The following is a 17910-nucleotide window of genomic DNA, read 5'->3' on the forward strand; positions in this document are numbered from 1 at the left end:
ATGCCAAGGCCGGGGAGGAGGAAAAGCAGCCATTGGGCGTGGCAGGTAACGGTACCTTCAATGCCTTGAACAAGACCAAATGCGACGCTCGGTGAATTGAACGATACTTGCAGCCTGACGAGCCTGAGCACTCCTGTAACCACTGCAGGGAAGTGTTCCATGACTCGAGAAAATGATGTGTGTCAAGGGAATGTCAAGGGAAAGTCCAAGCAGGACGGGGGTGTGGCAGACCATTGCTGTGATTGGTTTAGATTTGCGGACCCAGATCGGTGGGTCGAACAGCGATGCCGCAGCCAGTCAGCGTGGCAGACTAGCTGTCAATGTCGGCTCGATCTGGAAGCAGCGCGATCGTCAGCCGAAGCATCTTGCATGGCATGAACGAATCAGACAGCCCAGCCATTTGTCGAGGACAGTACTCGTACTATGTAAATTAGCGCGGCTTCATCCTCAAACCTCACAATGGAAGTTTCCGGGTCGAAAAGGGAAGCCGTTGGTACCACTCGGGCCGACCGGTATCCATTATCGGCCAGATGGAAGGAGCGAGAAAGATCTGCTTGCTCTTGCTCTTGCTCTTGCTCAGCCTTAACCTGCTCTTTCCCCCTGGCCAACTTTCCACCCAGGTGTGGAAGGCCAGATCCTGAATGCACTGCTTGAGCACCGGAAGGTGCCGCCTTGGTGCTCCCTTCCTTGATCATAGGACAAAAAAAGCGGGACTTGATTTGGAAATCTGATACATCACTTTTTTCTCTCCGCTAGTCTCTCGCTTGAAGCAGACTCGGGACGAACTCTGCCCTCACAGGTTGAGAACCATGGCGCGACAATCCGGAATGTCACGCCAGGCCGCATACAGTGCCACCGCCATATTTAGCACATTCTGCAAGCGGCCAGATGAGAAGTCGACGCCCGAGAGCGGCCACATCCAACAAGACCCCATGTTGCCATGCTCGTTTCTAGTTCCATGCCAGATGGCTTCCCCGGACCAATCGTTTTGAAAGTTTCAAGATACTGTTCATCTGAAGCTAGCCCCCAAAACCACTGTTGCAGAGCTCAGCCAGCCCCTCGAGATGGCTGGCCGGCTCCCGAACGCCACCCCCTCCACGGTGCCGGATCTAGCGTGGCTCGGGAGGCTGCTTCCATCCGCTGTCAACCGCTGTCAACGGGGTGACACAGCGTCAGGGACATCCCCAAAATCTGGCGTCTCACAACCTCCCTGCTGAGTTACCAGATCTCAAGAGGATATATGAGATCTGGAATCCGATGCTCTCTGGAACCACGAGCGGTTCGTTCCAAGAAGCGAGGAGAACCGATCTCTTTGGCACCACCAAGGGATGACATGGCTGCCTGTGCGTCGAGCATCGCAATCGCAGCCTCGGGCTTAAACAGCCGGGAATGAGTACACAGTATATCCCCGAGAAGAAATCGGCAACACCACACCGTGCTTCCAGCAAGGCTAAAGCTTGCCCCGGGCACTCTCCGCTCGGTTTCCAAAATCCTTGGTCCTCTCGTCCGAGGCAGCTCCCAATCGCGTCGTGGTATCCAGCATGCTCTGGCCTGTCGCCATGTCTTTGAACGACTCGTCCCCCGAAAATCGCCTGCATCCCGCATCAGCTCGGTTCGATAAAAGAGGGGAACTCTCGAGTTACTTACCATCCTCGCTCTTCGCCGAGAGACAGATGGGCACAATCGCTATTCAGTTCGCAGTCCCAGCCCCCTGATACCCCTCGGCCCCCTCTCCAGTCCATTGCTGTGCCACCCTTGCCGTGATGATCAGCATCGCGTGCAGCTGTGGGTTCCCCTGCGGGCTCATCCATCCCCTCGGTTTTTAGGCCCTGTCGGCGGCGGCGTCGGTACGCGCTCAGCCCGCAAGTGAAGCATTTGAAATCGTCCGTGTCGATACTGTCAGGCATTTGGCCAGTCAAGACACGTCCTAGCGCAATGATAACGGCGGCGTGTGAACATAGCAGGATTGCACGCACACCGTCTCGATCACACTGGGCGATCAGCGCCTCCATGGCTGCCGCCACGCGGTCATGTAGCTCATCAATAGCCTCGCCCATGCGGCTCGGCGTCACCACCGGCCCATAGTCCAGATCTAGGAGACCCGGGAAGAGCGGATCGAGCTTCCCGAGACTCGCGGGAACTGGGTGCTCGAAGTCGGCCGAGCCATACCACTCGCCCAGCCCAGTCTCACCCCGGATTTTCAAGGCGGGCTTACCTCTAGCCGTTTCTGATGCTTCTTCCTGCGTCTGGCGCACGAAGGGCTGGACAGTTTGCAGGCACCGGTAATATAGGCTCGAATAAACTCGCTCAATAGGCGGGTCCACCGCCAACAACCTTACGGCGAGCTCATTCGCCTGGTCAACGCCGTGTGCGGTCAGCGCCGGGTCAGCCGCCCCCCCGGTGGGGGACTTGATGAAGGCCGTGTAGTTGCCGTTTGACGGGTCGACAAGCCAGTTGGATCGAAACTAACTAGATCAGCCATCGTCACCGCAACAGAAGCGCAATTTCAGGCTCGACGGTTTGGGAAAACGAGTTCCAAAAGGGGTCGCTGTCCTCCCTAGATCCATAGGGATGCGAACCGCACGAGCACAAACTTCCCGGCCTGAAACAAAACAAGACGCACTGAGCCGTGAAAGCCACAGATAAGATGAAAAACTTACCCCATGGCGGGTAACGTAGATCACCTCCAGCATGGCTGCCGCAGGGCCGGCAGATGCAGGCTCAGACTCCCCGTTTCTTATTGCTCGTTGCTCGGGAAGAGCTGCGACTGGATAATACTCGCGGGATTAGTCCCGACCCAATCATTACGACTGTTGTGTGAAAGCCGTCGACGACAATGCGTGGGACGACCTCAGCTCGGCAGGGTTTGGCCTTGCGAGACACACATGCGAGGTGCATGCATGCCAGATGCGAACGGATACAATGCGGACGCAACGAGTGCGGATGCAAATGCAAATGCAGGTTCTCCGTGCCCCGAATTCCTTCCACCTTGGGCTTCACCTTGGTCTGGCCGAGGCTGGGCTGGGCTGGGTGCGGGAGGGTACCGTACCTTTTGCCTATCCTCCTTTGGGACTCGTAAGGTTTGTTGATAAGTGCGCCTCTCTCTCCCTGGCGTCGGGCTCGGCTTCCTTTGGGAGAGTTCAGGTCGCCGACTCCGAATCGAGCGGTCCCCGTCAGGGTTAGTGATGCGGCCGGATCAGATCTGACTTCCCAAGCAAGCTTTCCAAGGCGTTTTCCTGCGGTTGGTTTGGTCCGGGTCACCCAGATCCGGTGGTGTGGTGGTATGTAAGTCGACCGATTGGGAATTGCCGATGACCCGATCTCCGCGTCGGACCGTCGAGTCTGAAGAGGTCTTGCGAGGTGTGAGGTGTATGTGTAAACGTGCGAAGCCTTCTCGATGCAGGATGCCAGAACGGGACCGATGTGACTCTGGCAGTGCCTTCGATTCGTCGATTGAGATCTGGTTTGAACCTCACCGAACAGGAGGGATCTCGCTTTTTCAGGAGAATGGTCGTCAATTATGGTTACCGAGAGGGGATTGTGGGGGGCAGGGACCTTGGAAACCCAATTTAGGACGGCCAACTTTGGTTTGAGTGGCAGGGGGAGTTGAGAGTGGAAGGATGCCTGAGACAAAGAAGGTGGTTCCGCCGCGTGTGAGTGAAACTGGCCCTCGGGATGGGATCAGCAAACGGCGGGGAACCGAGGCTCGAGTTCGGCTGCTATAACCCTAACCCTTACCTGTCTTGCCCCTTTTGTTCAGGAAACGACTCCCGGTGTAAGTCGACCCAAACACCATACCTGCAGACCAGATACGAGCTATACATGAGGATTTGAAGAATATAATAGCCTCGCAGTGCCCATATCACGGGGCTTGGAGGATTCACTAACTTCTAATCTAATCTGATGCAAAAGAACATCGATGCCGCCGTCGGATATGCAAGCGATGATGGCACCGGTCGATGGCACCGGATGGTGGCACACTCAACATCTAGCAGTGGCAGCAGTAACTACCCAGGTAGGTAGCAATAATCTTTGTAAACCTCCGTCAAAAACACCATCTAGCACCAAACCTCCCAAAACCCCTACCGCTGCCTCAACTCGCTCTCATGCCCAACCCAAAAATTCCTACACTCACGATGCCCCCAAAACTCCACCCACCACTCCCCAAAACTGTCCTCCACCTCCCCATCCACCTTCGCCACCCTCTCCTCCCGCCGCAGGCCACAAACCACGCACGCCCTCGGCGCCGTCGGCACCCCTTTCGCCGTGCTCACCGCCAACCCCATCGCCACCTCAGGCACCCGCAGCCCTTCCCTCAACGACTCGTTCCCATGAGCGGCGGCGGCCGCTGCCACCACAGCCCTCACCCGCCCCACCTGCCCCTTCCACGCCGCCACCACCTCCGCCGCCTCCCGCTCGTCATGCGCCGCGCGCGCCTTGTCCACCCCCGCCAGCTTCATCCCCCTCTTCCCAGCACCCCCACCACCCGCGGGGGCGGCAGAAATCGACATGCCCTGCGCGAGGAACTTATCCCGATGCCAGCGCAGCTTGCGGCCTGTGATGAGGCGGGCGGCGACGCGGGCCAGGGCGAGATAGCCGCGGAGGAAGGTCAGGGTGGTGGGGGAGGTGAGGATTTGGTGGTGGGACGGGGAGGAAGGGGGGAGGGTGGAGAGGGGTTGGAGGAGGGCTTGGGTGGGAAGGGTGAGGAGGGTGGGGAAGAGGGAGAGCAGGATGGAGGGGGGCGGGATGTTGGTTGGGGGAGGGCCGGTGGGGGAGGAGGGGGGGTCGGGGAGGGGTGATGCGAGGGTTGCTTGGGGGGGTTGGGGGGTGGTGGTTGTGGTTGTTGATTTGGGTTTGGTTGTTGGTTTAGCTTTGGATGTGGTTGTAGTCGTATCAGGGGCGGGTTGGTCGTCCGGCCCACCCCAGTCTTGCCATTCCCACTCTGGGGCTACGGCTACCTCTGCGGGTGGTTTCGGCGTCGGTTTAGTTTGAGATGCCGGCTTCGGATTCGGCTTTGTAGTGGTGGGTTTGGAATCCGGGAGGTTTTCGAACTCTTCCCAGTTACTGCCAAAATCATCATCCTCGACAGCGGACCAAGAGGCTGCGGGGGATGGCGACGCGGCGTCAGACTCTTGCACCGTCTTCGCCAGGGTCGGCGGCTTCACTTCGAGTTGTTTCACCGGCTCGGGCTTCCGATGATGGAAAGATCCGTAAGGGGATTTGGGCGCCTTTGGATAGGATGCTTCACTTGATTGGAGAGTTGCATTTGATAGAGTCAAACCCGGAGGCTGTTTCTTGGCCGGCACTGCTGTTGATGCCACCGGGTCTGAGTCTAGCGATAAGAGATCGAGAGCGGACGATGGTGGTGCAGTCTGCAGCGGCACTGCTGTGGCGGGCGTCCCCGTCTCAAAATCGCCAAAATCATCGTCGTCTTCGGCGCCGTGTTCTGCCTCAAAATCGGCATCAAAGAGGACGTTCGGGTCGGGGTTGCGCACCGATTTCTGCGGCTGCTGTGTCTTGCCGCTGCTCTCCCACGATGCCCGCTGCTCATATGGGTCCGGAGTGGATAAATCCAGGTTTAGATCAACGAGTTTGTTGGACATGATATCGATGGTCGACATCCTGGTGACCTGTGCCCGGGGTGGGTTGGAGGCCATGGCTGGCACAAGAGGCGGAGGAGGTGGGCTGGTCGGGGCGACCTCGAAATCTCCCCAGCCGTCATCGTCCTCTTCGGCCTGCACTGGCCCTTGGGGTGCTGGAGATGCTGTTGCTTGATTCTGGAAGCCCCCTAGGCCTCCTAAACTACCGATATCACCCCACACACTGCTCGTCTGGGGTTGGCTGACGGGCGAAGTGAGCCATGACTCGGACTGGCCTGTGGTGGTCTGTTGGAATGGCGGCCATTGTGGAGTGCTCTGTTGTGTACTCTGAGATGGGAAAGTAGATGCAGTCGAACTGATGAAAGAGAAAGGATCACTCGCAGCCGGGGCGGCAGCCGTCGAGGGTTTGGGTATGCCGTGTGCTGGGGTCTGCTGAGTTCGCTGAGCATCTGTCGTTTCCGGCGCATCCCCAAAGAGGGCAAAAAGGTCAGCCGACATGTTGTGTTCTTATGAATCTTTCGGCTCGTACACCCAAGCGCAGACAGGGCATGAGAGCATGACGACCAAGTGCGGACGATGTTGATGTGGAAAGTTGTCGTCGGAGGGTTAGAACGTCATCCCGGAACAGGGCTGAGGTTGGGCGGTTTGCGTAGTGGGTTCGGTGGGGCAGATTCCATAACAGCTGTGGGTGATTAGTCTCTACTATTTTGTTAGTGCGCAACAACTTAAAATATCTCGAGAACACCAACACGAAAGAGCGAACTCAGAACTTTAGAGAAAAGAGAAAGCCTGATATAGAGACATAGCTTTGCTTTTTTTTTCTTGTCCCTGAATAGTATTTGCTTGATAAACATGAGCTATAAACAAACCGAGGCAACAAATCAATATGATGTGTGTTACAAAGCGTAAAGCTAGGAACTCAACCTTGAGATGATGGACCTGTCACAGTTAAAGATTGGAAGGTTGGGTAAGAGATTCGAGGTTCGACATGTCAGCTGCCAGAAAAAGGAATCAGGGAGACCAGGAGGGTTAGAGTGGCCCGCCTTTGTCAACTGCTGTTTCCCAGAAATTTCTTAACAACAAAAAGGACTCGGGTCGAAGGGGACAGGAAGCTCCTTCCGTAGGTAGCTAACAACAGCAAGAATGGGAATTCCATAAGGGGCGTGCTGCCTCGAGACTGCCTGCCGACGAGAGCTAGAACCACCGCCAAGGCACCTTCCGTTCCCTACCTAAGGTACTTGGATGCTTTGTACACAAGTCATTGTTGCCTATTCCTCAAGAACTATGGATACTAATATGCAATTTACTCTACGAAACGATCGTCGATCTCGCAGTTGGAGGTTGAAAGAATGCAGAATGATCGGGTGGGCAGGGCTGCTTCCTGTAGCCAAACAAGGGGGCTTGGGCAGGGGCTAACCACCCCGGTTCTCGGGCCACCGATTGGGTGGGGGGCCATTGTTGAAGCCCCACCTCCCGGCAAGTCTCCCACTGTAACCCACTGATGATAGGTGCCCTGATAGGTGCCCACGCAGGCGGGTTGTGAGAGTGTCATCGGCTTGGGCTGAACTGGGGGCGATTCGACAATTCAACCCCCGGATTCAGAAGGCAAACACCCCGTCAATGCGCCCTGCCTAGTTTCGAGATCATCCCCGCAGACGATCTGAAGTCTTTAATCGGATGATATCCAGATGGGATATGGGATCCGCTCTAATTAACTAGTACCTAACGTTATACTGTGCTTGGAATGAGTGTGCACATCATCATCGCACTATGAGATCCTTGACCGACACAAAGTGAGCCGACATTAACCCCTCCTCTCAACACCATGCCACCCTGCTGAGAACAACCCGCTAACATCCAACGCTATCCCAGATCACGATGGGAGGAAACCTTTAGGGCGGGGGCTGGGATAGCCGACCTGCAACGGGCCGTCAAGTTCAACGGCCCCAACAGCCCATGCGCCGCCGGGTTGCGGTCTGTCTGCTGGAAGGCCTTCTTGCTATGGAGGAATGCCCCCTCTGAGCTGTGGCCTGAACTAGCCCGCGAGGCTCGTGCATCTTACAGCGCCTTGTGTGACCAGCACTTGCGGTTCATCAGGCATCCCGAGCAACTCGCCGCCCTCACCATCGACCCCCTTGCCGACGACCCCGACTCGCCATGGGACACGGTGCGCAAGGACGAGACCGTCCGGGCCGAGATCCTGCAGGATGTCTCCAGGCTTCCGGATGAGCCATTCTATCATGAGGCCCCGGTCCAAACCATGATTCTGGATATCCTATTCATGTACTGCAAGCTCAACCCCAGCGTTGGCGGCTATCGCCAGGGTATGCATGAGTTGCTAGCCCCTATTGTATGGGTCGTGGCCCAGGACGCCGTCGACCGTGCGACTGCCATCTCTACCGATGATCCGGCCGAAACCCTCATGGCCGAGATGCTAGACCCGGCCTTTGTCGAACATGATGCGTTCGCCCTTTTCTCCAAGGTCATGGAAAGTGCCAGTACCTTTTACGAGGTCGACAACGGTACCGAATTGGAAGCGCAGCAAAGAAACACCATTGTCGAAAGAAGCAAATACATACACGAAGTCGCTCTGATGAAAATTGATGAGGAGCTCGCCGTCCACCTGCGGAATATTGAAGTGCTGCCCCAAATATTTCTCATGTGAGTGTTTGTTCCTCCTTCCAACTTCGACATCCCGGGCTAACCCAACCAGTCGGTGGATTCGGCTTCTGTTTGGTAGAGAATTTGAATTTGGGGAACTATTGACTCTTTGGGACACGATATTCGCCTACGATCCTACTTTGGAGCTGATGGACCTCATATGTGTCGCCATGCTCCTCAGAATCCGATGGACCCGTAAGCGCCCCAGGTCACCCTAGAAACCCCGGGGAAGGCTAACAGCAAGGCTCGCAGTACTTGAGGCGGACTATTCAGTGGCGCTACAGTCAATGTTGAAATACCCGGCACCTCCACCTCCACATGGCCCTCATACCTTTGTCGATGACGCCATGTACTTGAGAGACCACTTTGACGCCGACGGCGGTGTTACTCTAATCTTCAAGTACACTGGTAAAAGCCCAGCCAGTACATCCGCCACAACACCAACACCGTCGCGCGTCCCAACGCCGTCATTCCAGAAGTTCAACAGCTTGCGCCAACGGACACTAGGCGCGAGGGCGCCGTTATCAACTTCGGCAAGGATCCTGCAGCAACCAGGTGGTGTCGAGGCATTGTTACAGGGAGCGGCCAAAAACATGATACAGCGGGGAGAGAAGCTCGGTATCAACCAGGCCGTGCGCGATGCTATGGGCGAGTTTCGCCGCAACGTCCAAGGGCTCCAGGAAACTCGAAGCACTCCAAACGGGGGCCGCAGTCTGTTTGGCGAAGCGGGACCACCAACCCCGGATCTCTCGCTGACAATCACTCTAATGGAAAGGCGGAACAGCCGGCTAGCCGCCATGCTAGATGAATCCGTCTCAAGCCTCAAACTGTTGGCGACTTCAGGCTTGGAAGGCGAAAAGGAGCAGCATATCGAAGCGGTCGAGATCGCCGCAGCCAAGGTCCAGTTCGTCAAAGCCTGCTTAGAAGATCCCACGCTTGCTCTCCCCGAGGAGGAACTCCCCCCTATCAATACCCTCGCCATATCGAGCCCTACCGAAGTCAGCGCACCAACGGTCGCCCTCGACACCACCCCCGTAGTCATGACCTCATCCGCTGTAGACGAAACGAGAACAGCACTATCGACACCAGAATCCGCCAAAGCCTCGATAGCCTCCCCCAAGAAAGAGCCACAACCCATGCCACTGCCACCCGCAAACCAACCCGACGAGATGGACACCGACGATCACGACGAAGAAGACACCCTCCCACCCCTCAAATCCGAAATCACCCACTCCCCATCCCGACCGTTATCCCTCTCCTCCTCCTCCTCCCAAGTCATCCCCGACAGCCCCCCTCCATCCACCACCACCACCACCCAACAACCCACCCCGCTCCAACGCCCAACCGGCCCCATCCCCACCCGCTCCACCCTCGCCCAGTCCTCCTTCGCCTGGATGCTCGAGCCCGACACCGCCATCTCCTCCCTCGCGGGGGGACGACCGCATTCTGTCTCCTTCTCGTCAGTTCGGCCGCCTATCGGTGGAGGAGGTGGAGGAGGGCCCGGAGGTGGAGGGGATTACAGCACCGCGCAGCAGCGGAAGCGGGCCAACCCAAACAGGGAGCGCAATGCCTTCCTCTTTGGCGAGGTCACGGCTGATGGCGTGTCGGGGGGGGAGGCGGCGCTGTCGGCGGATCAGATCTTTGGGTTGCAGCCCATTCGGAGGGGGGGTTGATGGGGAGGGGAGGGGGGAAGGTCTTTGCTGCTGGCAGCTTGGGGTTTTTGGGGATGGGGAAGGGGAGGAGACGTGGATCTATCGTGATGTGGAAGTTATGGTTTGGGAACTCTCTGTGGTTTGCTTACGCGGGCTGTCGTTGGATACACCTCGGATACACCTCCAGGGAAGGTTGTTTGGTCAAGGGATTCCCACCACATCTTCTCGTCCCATAGCTGTGGGATGAGGTTGTGTTAACCAAGGGAAGTTTATGATGCGATGGGAGAAAGGTTGTCACGACTTTATGGAAACGAGATATGTCATGTCATGTATGTACACGGAGGGCTGGTGCGAAGACGAACCTCAATGATATTGAGCTCTATGGTATAGACAGCAATTGCATTTAAACAGCACCTCGCCGTTCCCGCCCGTTTGCTTCCCCTACGGGTTCGAGGAGTTTGCCACTCGCTGCCGACCACACCAAGCATCTGACTGGCTACGCTACCAGCGTCAATGATAGGTATCTCACCCTCATTTTCTCGGCGCAACCCATTCCCCTCAAACACCAGCCATCACTCAACCTCCCAAGAAAAGAACGCACGGTTCCCTCCTTTCCTCTCCGTCGGTTCCACAGAGTCTCAATCACGTAGCGATGAACCAAACAAACAAACGAAACCCCCATGTCTCACCGCTACCCGAGACCCAGCGGAGATCATCCGAGCCACGGTGACGAAGACACATAAGGATGTTCCAGAACCAGCCCGTCGGGTTCAGAGGAGCGGGGACGCGCCGGTGAAACCATGTTTGAAGAAGCGAGAAACAGGCCGGGGCGGGACTGACGTGCGGGTGTATATATCATGTCATGTGATGGGCTGTTTGGCTTGGTGGAAGGGAGGGGATGGGATGGGAGGGGGGGTGTTTCATAACCGAAACTTGGGCTTGGGCTGGGAACATTTAGCGTATACCGAAACTCGGGCCGCTTTGTTTGTGCTGGTGTGGAGTTGAGCCACTCACGATAAATAGCACAGAGGCTATGATGCGCAGCACACAGCGGTTGCTCTCAGATCTCGTGTTGTTTCTCGATATCTCTATGAAGCTAATAATAACCCGCTTTCTCTTGTCTTGTCCGGGGAATCTAGAACCCGAACGCCATGTCTCAAGGTTAGCTCTCCTCCCCCTACGGCTCGCCCAAAACCACACAAAAGAAGCGAAGTAGCACCATCATACAATCACAACACCGATTGCCATACCCCAGAGGCCGTGAAGCGCAACACAAACCCGCCCAGGAACCCGGGAGTAAGCACTCTCCCGTAGCCCGGCCGTTTGGGGCTCGTGTTGTCAGACTTGGGGTATGCTTGTCAGTATCGCGCATATATAAGATGTGTTAGTGTTTGTGGAACCGCTAGAATAGCAAGTATGATGCGAGGGCACGATATATAGAGATCCTGTTATGATAACACAGAGGTTGTGAACCGCAGTACAAGGCGGTCCGAGCCTCGTGGTACTCGATCCCATCGCCCTATAACATGATAAATATAGCGCAACATGATTGTTATACCACTCGGGAAGCTTTAGAGTCAAGAGCTATCTTAGTAGTTGTCGTGGCTAGCTTCCGAGAGAACCCGACAGGTACGCCCAGTCCTCCGGGCATCACACAGCATCCAACGAGGCGACACCCTTCCACAACTTCAACACCCAAGCTCTATCAGTCAATGCTTGTTTCGACATGCAACCTAGACCACTCCCCCCCCAGACCCAAGAAACGGTGCCCCTCTTCCCAAAGCTCCCTCCCCGTGTTACACAAGAGTTTCGAGCCAAGGACGGCCACCCAAGTGACGGCACACCCCAGGACCGTCAACACGACTACCCGACTTACCAGTCTGTCACTGCTGTGTAAACATCCAGCCGTCGGAATGCTACACTCCAAACATAAACGAGGGGGGGAATACAGCCAGAATGGCGATCTGCGACGGGGGCATCACAAAACGCCCGCTCAGCCGCCCCCTCAAAGGAATATACCGCAAGCACACTTACCAACACCCCCTCTGAGGACGCGCGTGTTCTCTTTCCTACCTGCCTGCCTGCCCGCCTTCCTGCTCCACGTTGTACAAAACCACCCCTGAGGCTTGCAGAGAGAGGAGTACGAATAAGTCAATCATCAGCCGTCAGTCAGTCATCAGCCATCAGTCATCCGTCATCCACAACCCCCCCGGCCCAGTCCAGGCCAACCGTCGCCGCAGCCCCAGGCGCAGTCAGCAGCAAGCAGCGCTCCCCAGGAGATCAAAAACGCGATTCCCGATCTCCGCAGCCGGTACCGCATGCAGCCGGCCACGGCTCCGAGCTCATGCTCGCCAAACAAGGGAGCCGGGGGTGTGTTCTGTGGTCCATCCTACATATATCAAAGCATGATAACGTTCGAGCCTTTCAAGCCTTCGACCGCCCCCGCCACGGCAATACGGTCGATGGTACGCAAGCGTCGCAGTCAAGCTGCCAGAGTCTTTTTCTCTCTTCTTTTTTTGACAGCCCACCCGGCCCTATCCCAGCCCAGCCGGCTATCGATAGAGCTTCTCCATATAGCCCGTCCTACCACAAGCCGCCGTTGATATAGCTAGGGCCGACGAGCAAGGGGGGGGGGGCGGGCGGGCAATAGAACCGGCGCAGTGGAACCGCGTGTTTTTGACAGCCGGACCGAGCGCAGCGTTCCAACCATGATCCCATCCACCATTCCATCCATGGGCCCTAGCGATCCATCCATCCCCAGCACGGCCGGCAGTAGCAACTCCGCATGGCATAGGCGAGACGGGGCGTGTGTTCGTTTGTTTCCTGGCCCCGGCCGGGACGGTTAGGTAAGGCCTCCGCTCTCAACCCCAATCCGGAGAGGCCACGACAGAAACCAGGAGGTTTTGTGGATGGGGTGGATGGGGCGGATGACGGACCCGAACCATGGTTTCGAGGGAGGGTCCCGTCCGCGCGCCGCGCACGGATCCGGCGCGCGGGTGGAACACCTCCAGAAACGGACAAGATGCCGTGGCCTATGAGCACAGGTCTTTTACACGGTAGTGTTGTTGTGTGTAGCTTCTGAGGACTGGACTTGGGGGCGGGCCGATTCCTAAGCCACTTCTTCCTTCCTCTCTACCAGAGCAAGACAGAGATAACCGGAGCAGCGGATTGTTACGGTGAAGGGAGCGACACATCACCAGCGCGGCGCGCGCCTCACTCCGACGTCCTGGGCCCCCCGGCCGGGGATGCTCGGAGGGATCCGCTGTCTCTCTCCCTCGCCCACAAGGAGCAGTAGCCAGCGGGAGCAGTTGGAACCGAACAAACATGGCAGCTATTGGCCCCCATCCAGCCCACCCAAAAAGAAGCGACCAATGACCTCTTTTTCCCTCTCCTGCCCCTGCAAGTTGCTGCCGCGGATCTCGCGATTTACCCTTCCCTGGCTCCCCTGTCTGTCACTTTGGGGGGATGTGATAGGGTGATAGGGCGGGCTCGGGGGTTGGTGGTGTGATTGACTAGGCCTGAACGGGGGATTTTCCTCTTGGGGACCTCTGGGAACCCTCACAAAAGACGGACGGGCTTGCGAATCTCCTTCCTGAATTCGACGCTTTTGGATTGCTTGCAAGGCATGGCAACCACGCATGGCATGGCACGGCACAGCGAGGCACGGCGCGGGCACAGGTTCTGCGAGGGACCTCGCGTCTGCACCGCATCACGTCCCGGCCATGCATTACTCCCTCCTTTGCCTTGCCTGGCGTTGTTTGAAAGACTGCCAGGTGCGAAAGGCGACAAGGTTTGTGTGGAGGTGTCTACCCGGTCCCGTGTGTGTACTGTGTATGTGTATGTATGTCTGTGCGAGGGAACAGGAGGATCGAGAAGATCCCCTAGCCTCTTCTTTATGGTGTTCCCGTTCCTCCCCCCCTTCTACGAGTGCCTTTTTTGAAGGTCTTTACTGTACTGTTCTTGCTGCCGTCCCTTTTCCTGATGCCTGGACCCACGTCGAAATCTCCTGGTGTTTTGCTGGTGGTGTGTAGGCAAGGGTTACCGAAGGGTGGGTGCTTGCTCGCGCATCGCGCCAGGGTCGGACGATTGGCCAATTCATGAGCTTGCTTGCCAGTGCTTGGAGACGCGGGACGGATCCAGGATCGGGTGGGGTTGCATTTTGTGCAAGGGGCCAGGAACAGGACAAGGGGATGTCGAAGTGAGGTAAAGATCCACCTTTTCGAAGACAGAACCGAATCGAAGAAACCGATGAACCAGCCACGCCAGCCCCGTTTTCTGCTTCATTGGGCTGGATGCGGGTGCGAGGCTTTTCTCTGCGTCAGTTTTATTTGTGCTTGCGCTTCACTTGCAGCTTGACACGGGAAATGTGAGGGCTCGAAGAGACAGATTCGACGGGAGAGTACCAAGTAAAACACCAAACTTGTGGATTTGGTCAGGGTTGTCCCTTGTTTCGTTTCCCGGCCGGCCTTACCGAGTCCCTGGACTTGTCACGGACTCGCGCGCCCAGGGCCTTCGGACTTTTTTTTTTTTTTTTTGTTTCGCTCTCGCCCGTCTCTGTCACACCGCATGTCTTCTCACTCATCGATTGCTCCTCCTTTGCTGGGCTGTGAGGTGACCCGCTTATGTGAGGTTTGCTGGTGAGGCATGTGTATCAGGGGGCAGCCTGCTGAGGTAATTGTGAACATCTGGAGGTGTTGGTCGCCGGCATTCGATCCGCGAGGTCCCCGATGTCCTGCCTTCCATCTTGGGACAACGCCGACGTCCAGGAGAACGTTGGAAATGTCTCCGGTCTAACCCTTATCCGTCTTAGTTCGTTGCAATTCAGCATGAGCCCTGAAGATATGGACTTGTAAGGCAGAAGAAAAATCAGCAGCAAAACTTGGGAAGGGCACGGTCATCCGACCGCCCGCCTCGACGACAACAAAGTAAGTGTTCGCTTCACTCTTGACTCGTCAACTCGAGACTCTCCGCCCGGCTGTTCTGTCAAGATCAAATCGGGACTGCCGGGTTGCATAAATCCACGTGCCGCCAAACCAACGAGCAAACCGATCCGAGGCAGAGCTCCTCTGGCATGCAAGCTTCTGCAGCACGATGAAATCTCGGGTTCTTTCCGTGTGATGCGACCGTGTGGACAAGTTGGGTTTGTTGCTCTCTCTCAGCTGCGCCCTCGCCGACAGAAGCTCCAATTCTAAGACACGGAATGTGGGGTTGGCTTCCCGGTCCTTGGGTCCCCAAAGCCCTGCGAAGGGCACGAGAAAAATGGCGGGGTTGACAGCAGCGTAAGAGGGCCCCCTGTCTCATCGTAGACCCTTGCTCGGAGTCCCGAATCGGAATTGATCTGACTTTTACTCCCACGAAGGAGGAAGCTGACTGCTGCATGAGAAGAAAGCTCTCACAAAACCGTTGAGCCCTGTCCCGTAGCGTCAGGATTAGCATGCTTAGTCCATGCCCGAGGCAATTGAGCGAGAGAACGTTTGCACGTGGGTTGTCGTCGGCTCTCACATGAGAGAACGTGGCTTACCCGCTGTCGTCGGCAACCAAGTCTGGAGTCGGTGAAGCGATTGAGGAGAACCTAGGCATTGAATGGAGCGGTGATGTTCTAGAGCACCGAGACTCAATTCCTCCCTCGGGGGGGTAAGGGAGGGGGTCAGAGAAGGAGCTTGCACCTTGACGGGTTGCTCCACCGTTTCCACTGAGAGAACTCGAGTCCCTTCAAAGTGAGATACACGAGATACTGCGAGGTCTGTTGGCTGTTGGATATGCTCAGCCAGTTTGCATGGTAGGAACCTAGTCAAGGACCAATGGAGTTAAGCCAACTACTCTCTCAACAACCCAGAAAGGGCAAAGTTCGGTTCGCCAATGACTTGCCTTGCTGGGCTGTGAGCGATTGTTTCCTCTCGCGGGCTTTGGAAACAGCACAGCTTGTCTCGTGCTCCACGTTGTAAAGTGCCGCGAAGTGGAGTTCGGGATCTTGGATGGTGGATAGCAGACGGAGACAGAAGATCTGGAGCCCAGCCCCTGTTTCAGTACTTCCTCGTCAGGCCCGCTTTCTGAGACAACTTGTGGCTGTGTTTGGTGCTGTTTGCGAAGTTTGCAGAGAGCGTTGTTGGCTCATCGGAGTTATTCGCAAATCACTGGAAACCAGCGGGGGGCGATTCTTCTGCCGCGAAGACCCCTGGCGTCGTGTTTTTGTTAGGGCTGCCGAAACGGACCCGAACTGTCGTTATCAACTCCGATTGCACCGTCTCGGGGCGTAGGGCACATCGTCCACGCGGCCCGCCCCTCTTTCGTATCCGCCTCCGAGTCAGTTGGGGGGGAATCGATGCGGAGCTGTGCCCGTTAACGGTCGATGGGCGGAGCCGTCAACAACACCTGCAGCTGGCGGACGGCGGCTACCTGCGAGCGTCCTGCGTCTGAATCCTCTCGATGGACGGGAGAAACCGTCGCGGTCGCATTGGCTGCTGCCTGGGTCCACGGTGCAACCACGCGTCGCGCAACGCGAGATGGAAGAAGAGTTCCCAGCCGCTGCCGCGTCGTTTGGGTTGGGCTGAGCCGAGTCTTTTTGTATCAAGATTGTTGGTAGCGAAAATGAGGGCCTTCCAGACCCGGGCTGATGGTGGGTTCATGTCAAACCGCTTGGGCTGGAAGACCACCGCGACCTTGCATAGTTAGTCTTGTCCAACCCTCATATACTTCGTGGTGCAGATATCAACCGCATAACCGAGGACTTAACCAACCAGGTTCAAGTCATGGGCGGGAAGGTCAATACTATGCCCAACAGCTACGAAGCATGCGCAGGGAACCGGGTGTTGGTCGCGGGTTCCAAAGAGAAGAACGAGAAGGAAGGTCCCTATCTTTCGGTCTCCCTCGATTCAGCGGTGGCCCGCAGAAAACAGACCGGTCAAGGCGATGGTTTGTGATGCAAGGGCCGTGCCAAACACAGTTGCAAGCATCCCGATGGGATCTTGTTAGCGTGCAGAAGGAAGCCCGCCCAGCTGGTTAAACTAGCCCTTTTCGGGTTGAAGCCACCTGGCGGATGCAGGGGCCGCGGCTGACAGGGTCAGTTTCCCGCCACCCAACCAGCATCTCGAGCAAGGCTTGCGACACACGCTCGCATTTCAGAAGATGAATACATATGCATGCAGCCATTTGGACATGGCTCAACGAGAACAGCCATGCAGAGATCAGAAGCCTCAACAAGGATTTTCGACAAGAGGCGGAAGATGACGTGATCTCTCGATCTGGCGAGCAGCGGCCCGGATCCTTCGTCCTCTCGTTCCTACACAGTATGCGCGAAGAACATCTTGCGTCAAGTTCATTTGATGATGACACCGCCGCAACGAGGAAACCGAGCCCGATATTGGCGCCGTCGTCGTTGTCCTGGTCGACCTGTTGGCCGAGTGGTTGGACGGATGAATCGAAATAACGCGGGCCGACTTGCTCTCTGAGAACACCTGATGTTGGAGCTTGTGAGCCGCATTTTGCTGAGCGGGCCGATTGAGGGAGTTTGACAGAACCAACAGTTAGGAAATCAAGGCTTTCCAGTATTACCCGACGGGTTTTCCCTCGGGCGGCCGCGGATAGTTACATCATCAGTTCGGCGATGAACATCAGCCGCTTTGGACATCCAGGAGCGATCAGCCGTCTTTGCGCTGATCGCGTGGTGTCGACGGTTGTCTGTACTTCGTAGTGCTGGAGCGTTGTCGTTCAGGGCACTCCGTGACGGGTGATGAAATGTGGATTCCTACTGCATGTGCTGGCATGGCGGAGCTACTACCATCAGACACACTTTGAAGGTCCTTGATGAGAACCTGGAAGACTGTATCTTTGCCGACGCGTTGAGCTCGGGGTGTGATGCGGGTGAGTGCATAGCATTGATTGGCCAATTCCAGCTGCAGGCGACGGAGTACTCTCCCATGTCGCCTTTGCCATATCGGCTTCCCAGGGGCGGGCTGCTCCCAATTATGATACTGTCCGAAGCCGCTCTTGATCGTGAG

The 17910-nt window shown here is 56.6% G+C and overlaps 3 protein-coding genes across 3 annotated transcripts; 1 reads left to right on the top strand and 2 right to left on the bottom strand.

Annotated features, from left to right (window-relative positions):
* Positions 1-1307: 1307 nt before the first annotated feature.
* On the bottom strand, positions 1308-3002 carry F5144DRAFT_186165 (histidine phosphatase superfamily). Its single transcript, XM_066782771.1, has 3 exons — positions 2661-3002; positions 1648-2465; positions 1308-1592 (listed from the first exon to the last, which is right to left on the bottom strand). The coding sequence occupies exons 1-3, from the start codon at positions 2691-2693 to the stop codon at positions 1451-1453; spliced, it is 993 nt and encodes a 330-aa protein (XP_066644883.1). The 5' UTR covers positions 2694-3002; the 3' UTR covers positions 1308-1450.
* Positions 3003-3837: 835 nt separating this feature from the next.
* Positions 3838-6238, bottom strand: F5144DRAFT_186152 (uncharacterized protein). Its single transcript, XM_066782770.1, has one exon. The coding sequence runs from the start codon at positions 6096-6098 to the stop codon at positions 4083-4085; it is 2016 nt and encodes a 671-aa protein (XP_066644884.1). The 5' UTR covers positions 6099-6238; the 3' UTR covers positions 3838-4082.
* A 904-nt stretch (positions 6239-7142) lies between these two features.
* F5144DRAFT_186347 (rab-GTPase-TBC domain-containing protein) lies at positions 7143-10084 on the top strand. The gene is made up of 4 exons (XM_066782773.1): positions 7143-7393; positions 7473-8261; positions 8314-8456; positions 8514-10084. The coding sequence occupies exons 1-4, from the start codon at positions 7371-7373 to the stop codon at positions 9932-9934; spliced, it is 2376 nt and encodes a 791-aa protein (XP_066644885.1). The 5' UTR covers positions 7143-7370; the 3' UTR covers positions 9935-10084.
* The last annotated feature ends 7826 nt before the right edge of the window (positions 10085-17910 follow it).

The sequence above is a fragment of the Chaetomium tenue genome, assembly GCF_020726465.1.
Source record: "Chaetomium tenue strain MPI-SDFR-AT-0079 chromosome Unknown F5144scaffold_3, whole genome shotgun sequence".
In the NCBI taxonomy this organism is placed as follows: Eukaryota; Fungi; Ascomycota; class Sordariomycetes; order Sordariales; family Chaetomiaceae; genus Chaetomium; species Chaetomium tenue.

Bases quoted from the DNA above. Each gene is read 5' to 3' on its own strand.
- F5144DRAFT_186165 (XM_066782771.1), bottom strand. From the start codon at position 2,693: ATGCTGGAGGTGATCTACGTTACCCGCCATGGG. The intron at 2,466-2,660 runs GTAAGTTTTTCA...TGATCTAGTTAG, and splicing joins TCTACGTTACCCGCCATGGG to TTTCGATCCAACTGGCTTGT. The intron at 1,593-1,647 runs GTAAGTAACTCG...TGCGGGATGCAG, and splicing joins CTCGGCGAAGAGCGAGGATG to GCGATTTTCGGGGGACGAGT.
- F5144DRAFT_186152 (XM_066782770.1), bottom strand. From the start codon at position 6,098: ATGTCGGCTGACCTTTTTGCCCTCTTTGGGGATGCGCCGGAAACGACA.
- F5144DRAFT_186347 (XM_066782773.1), top strand. From the start codon at position 7,371: ATGAGATCCTTGACCGACACAAA. The intron at 7,394-7,472 runs GTGAGCCGACAT...ACGCTATCCCAG, and splicing joins AGATCCTTGACCGACACAAA to ATCACGATGGGAGGAAACCT. The intron at 8,457-8,513 runs GTAAGCGCCCCA...CAAGGCTCGCAG, and splicing joins CCTCAGAATCCGATGGACCC to TACTTGAGGCGGACTATTCA.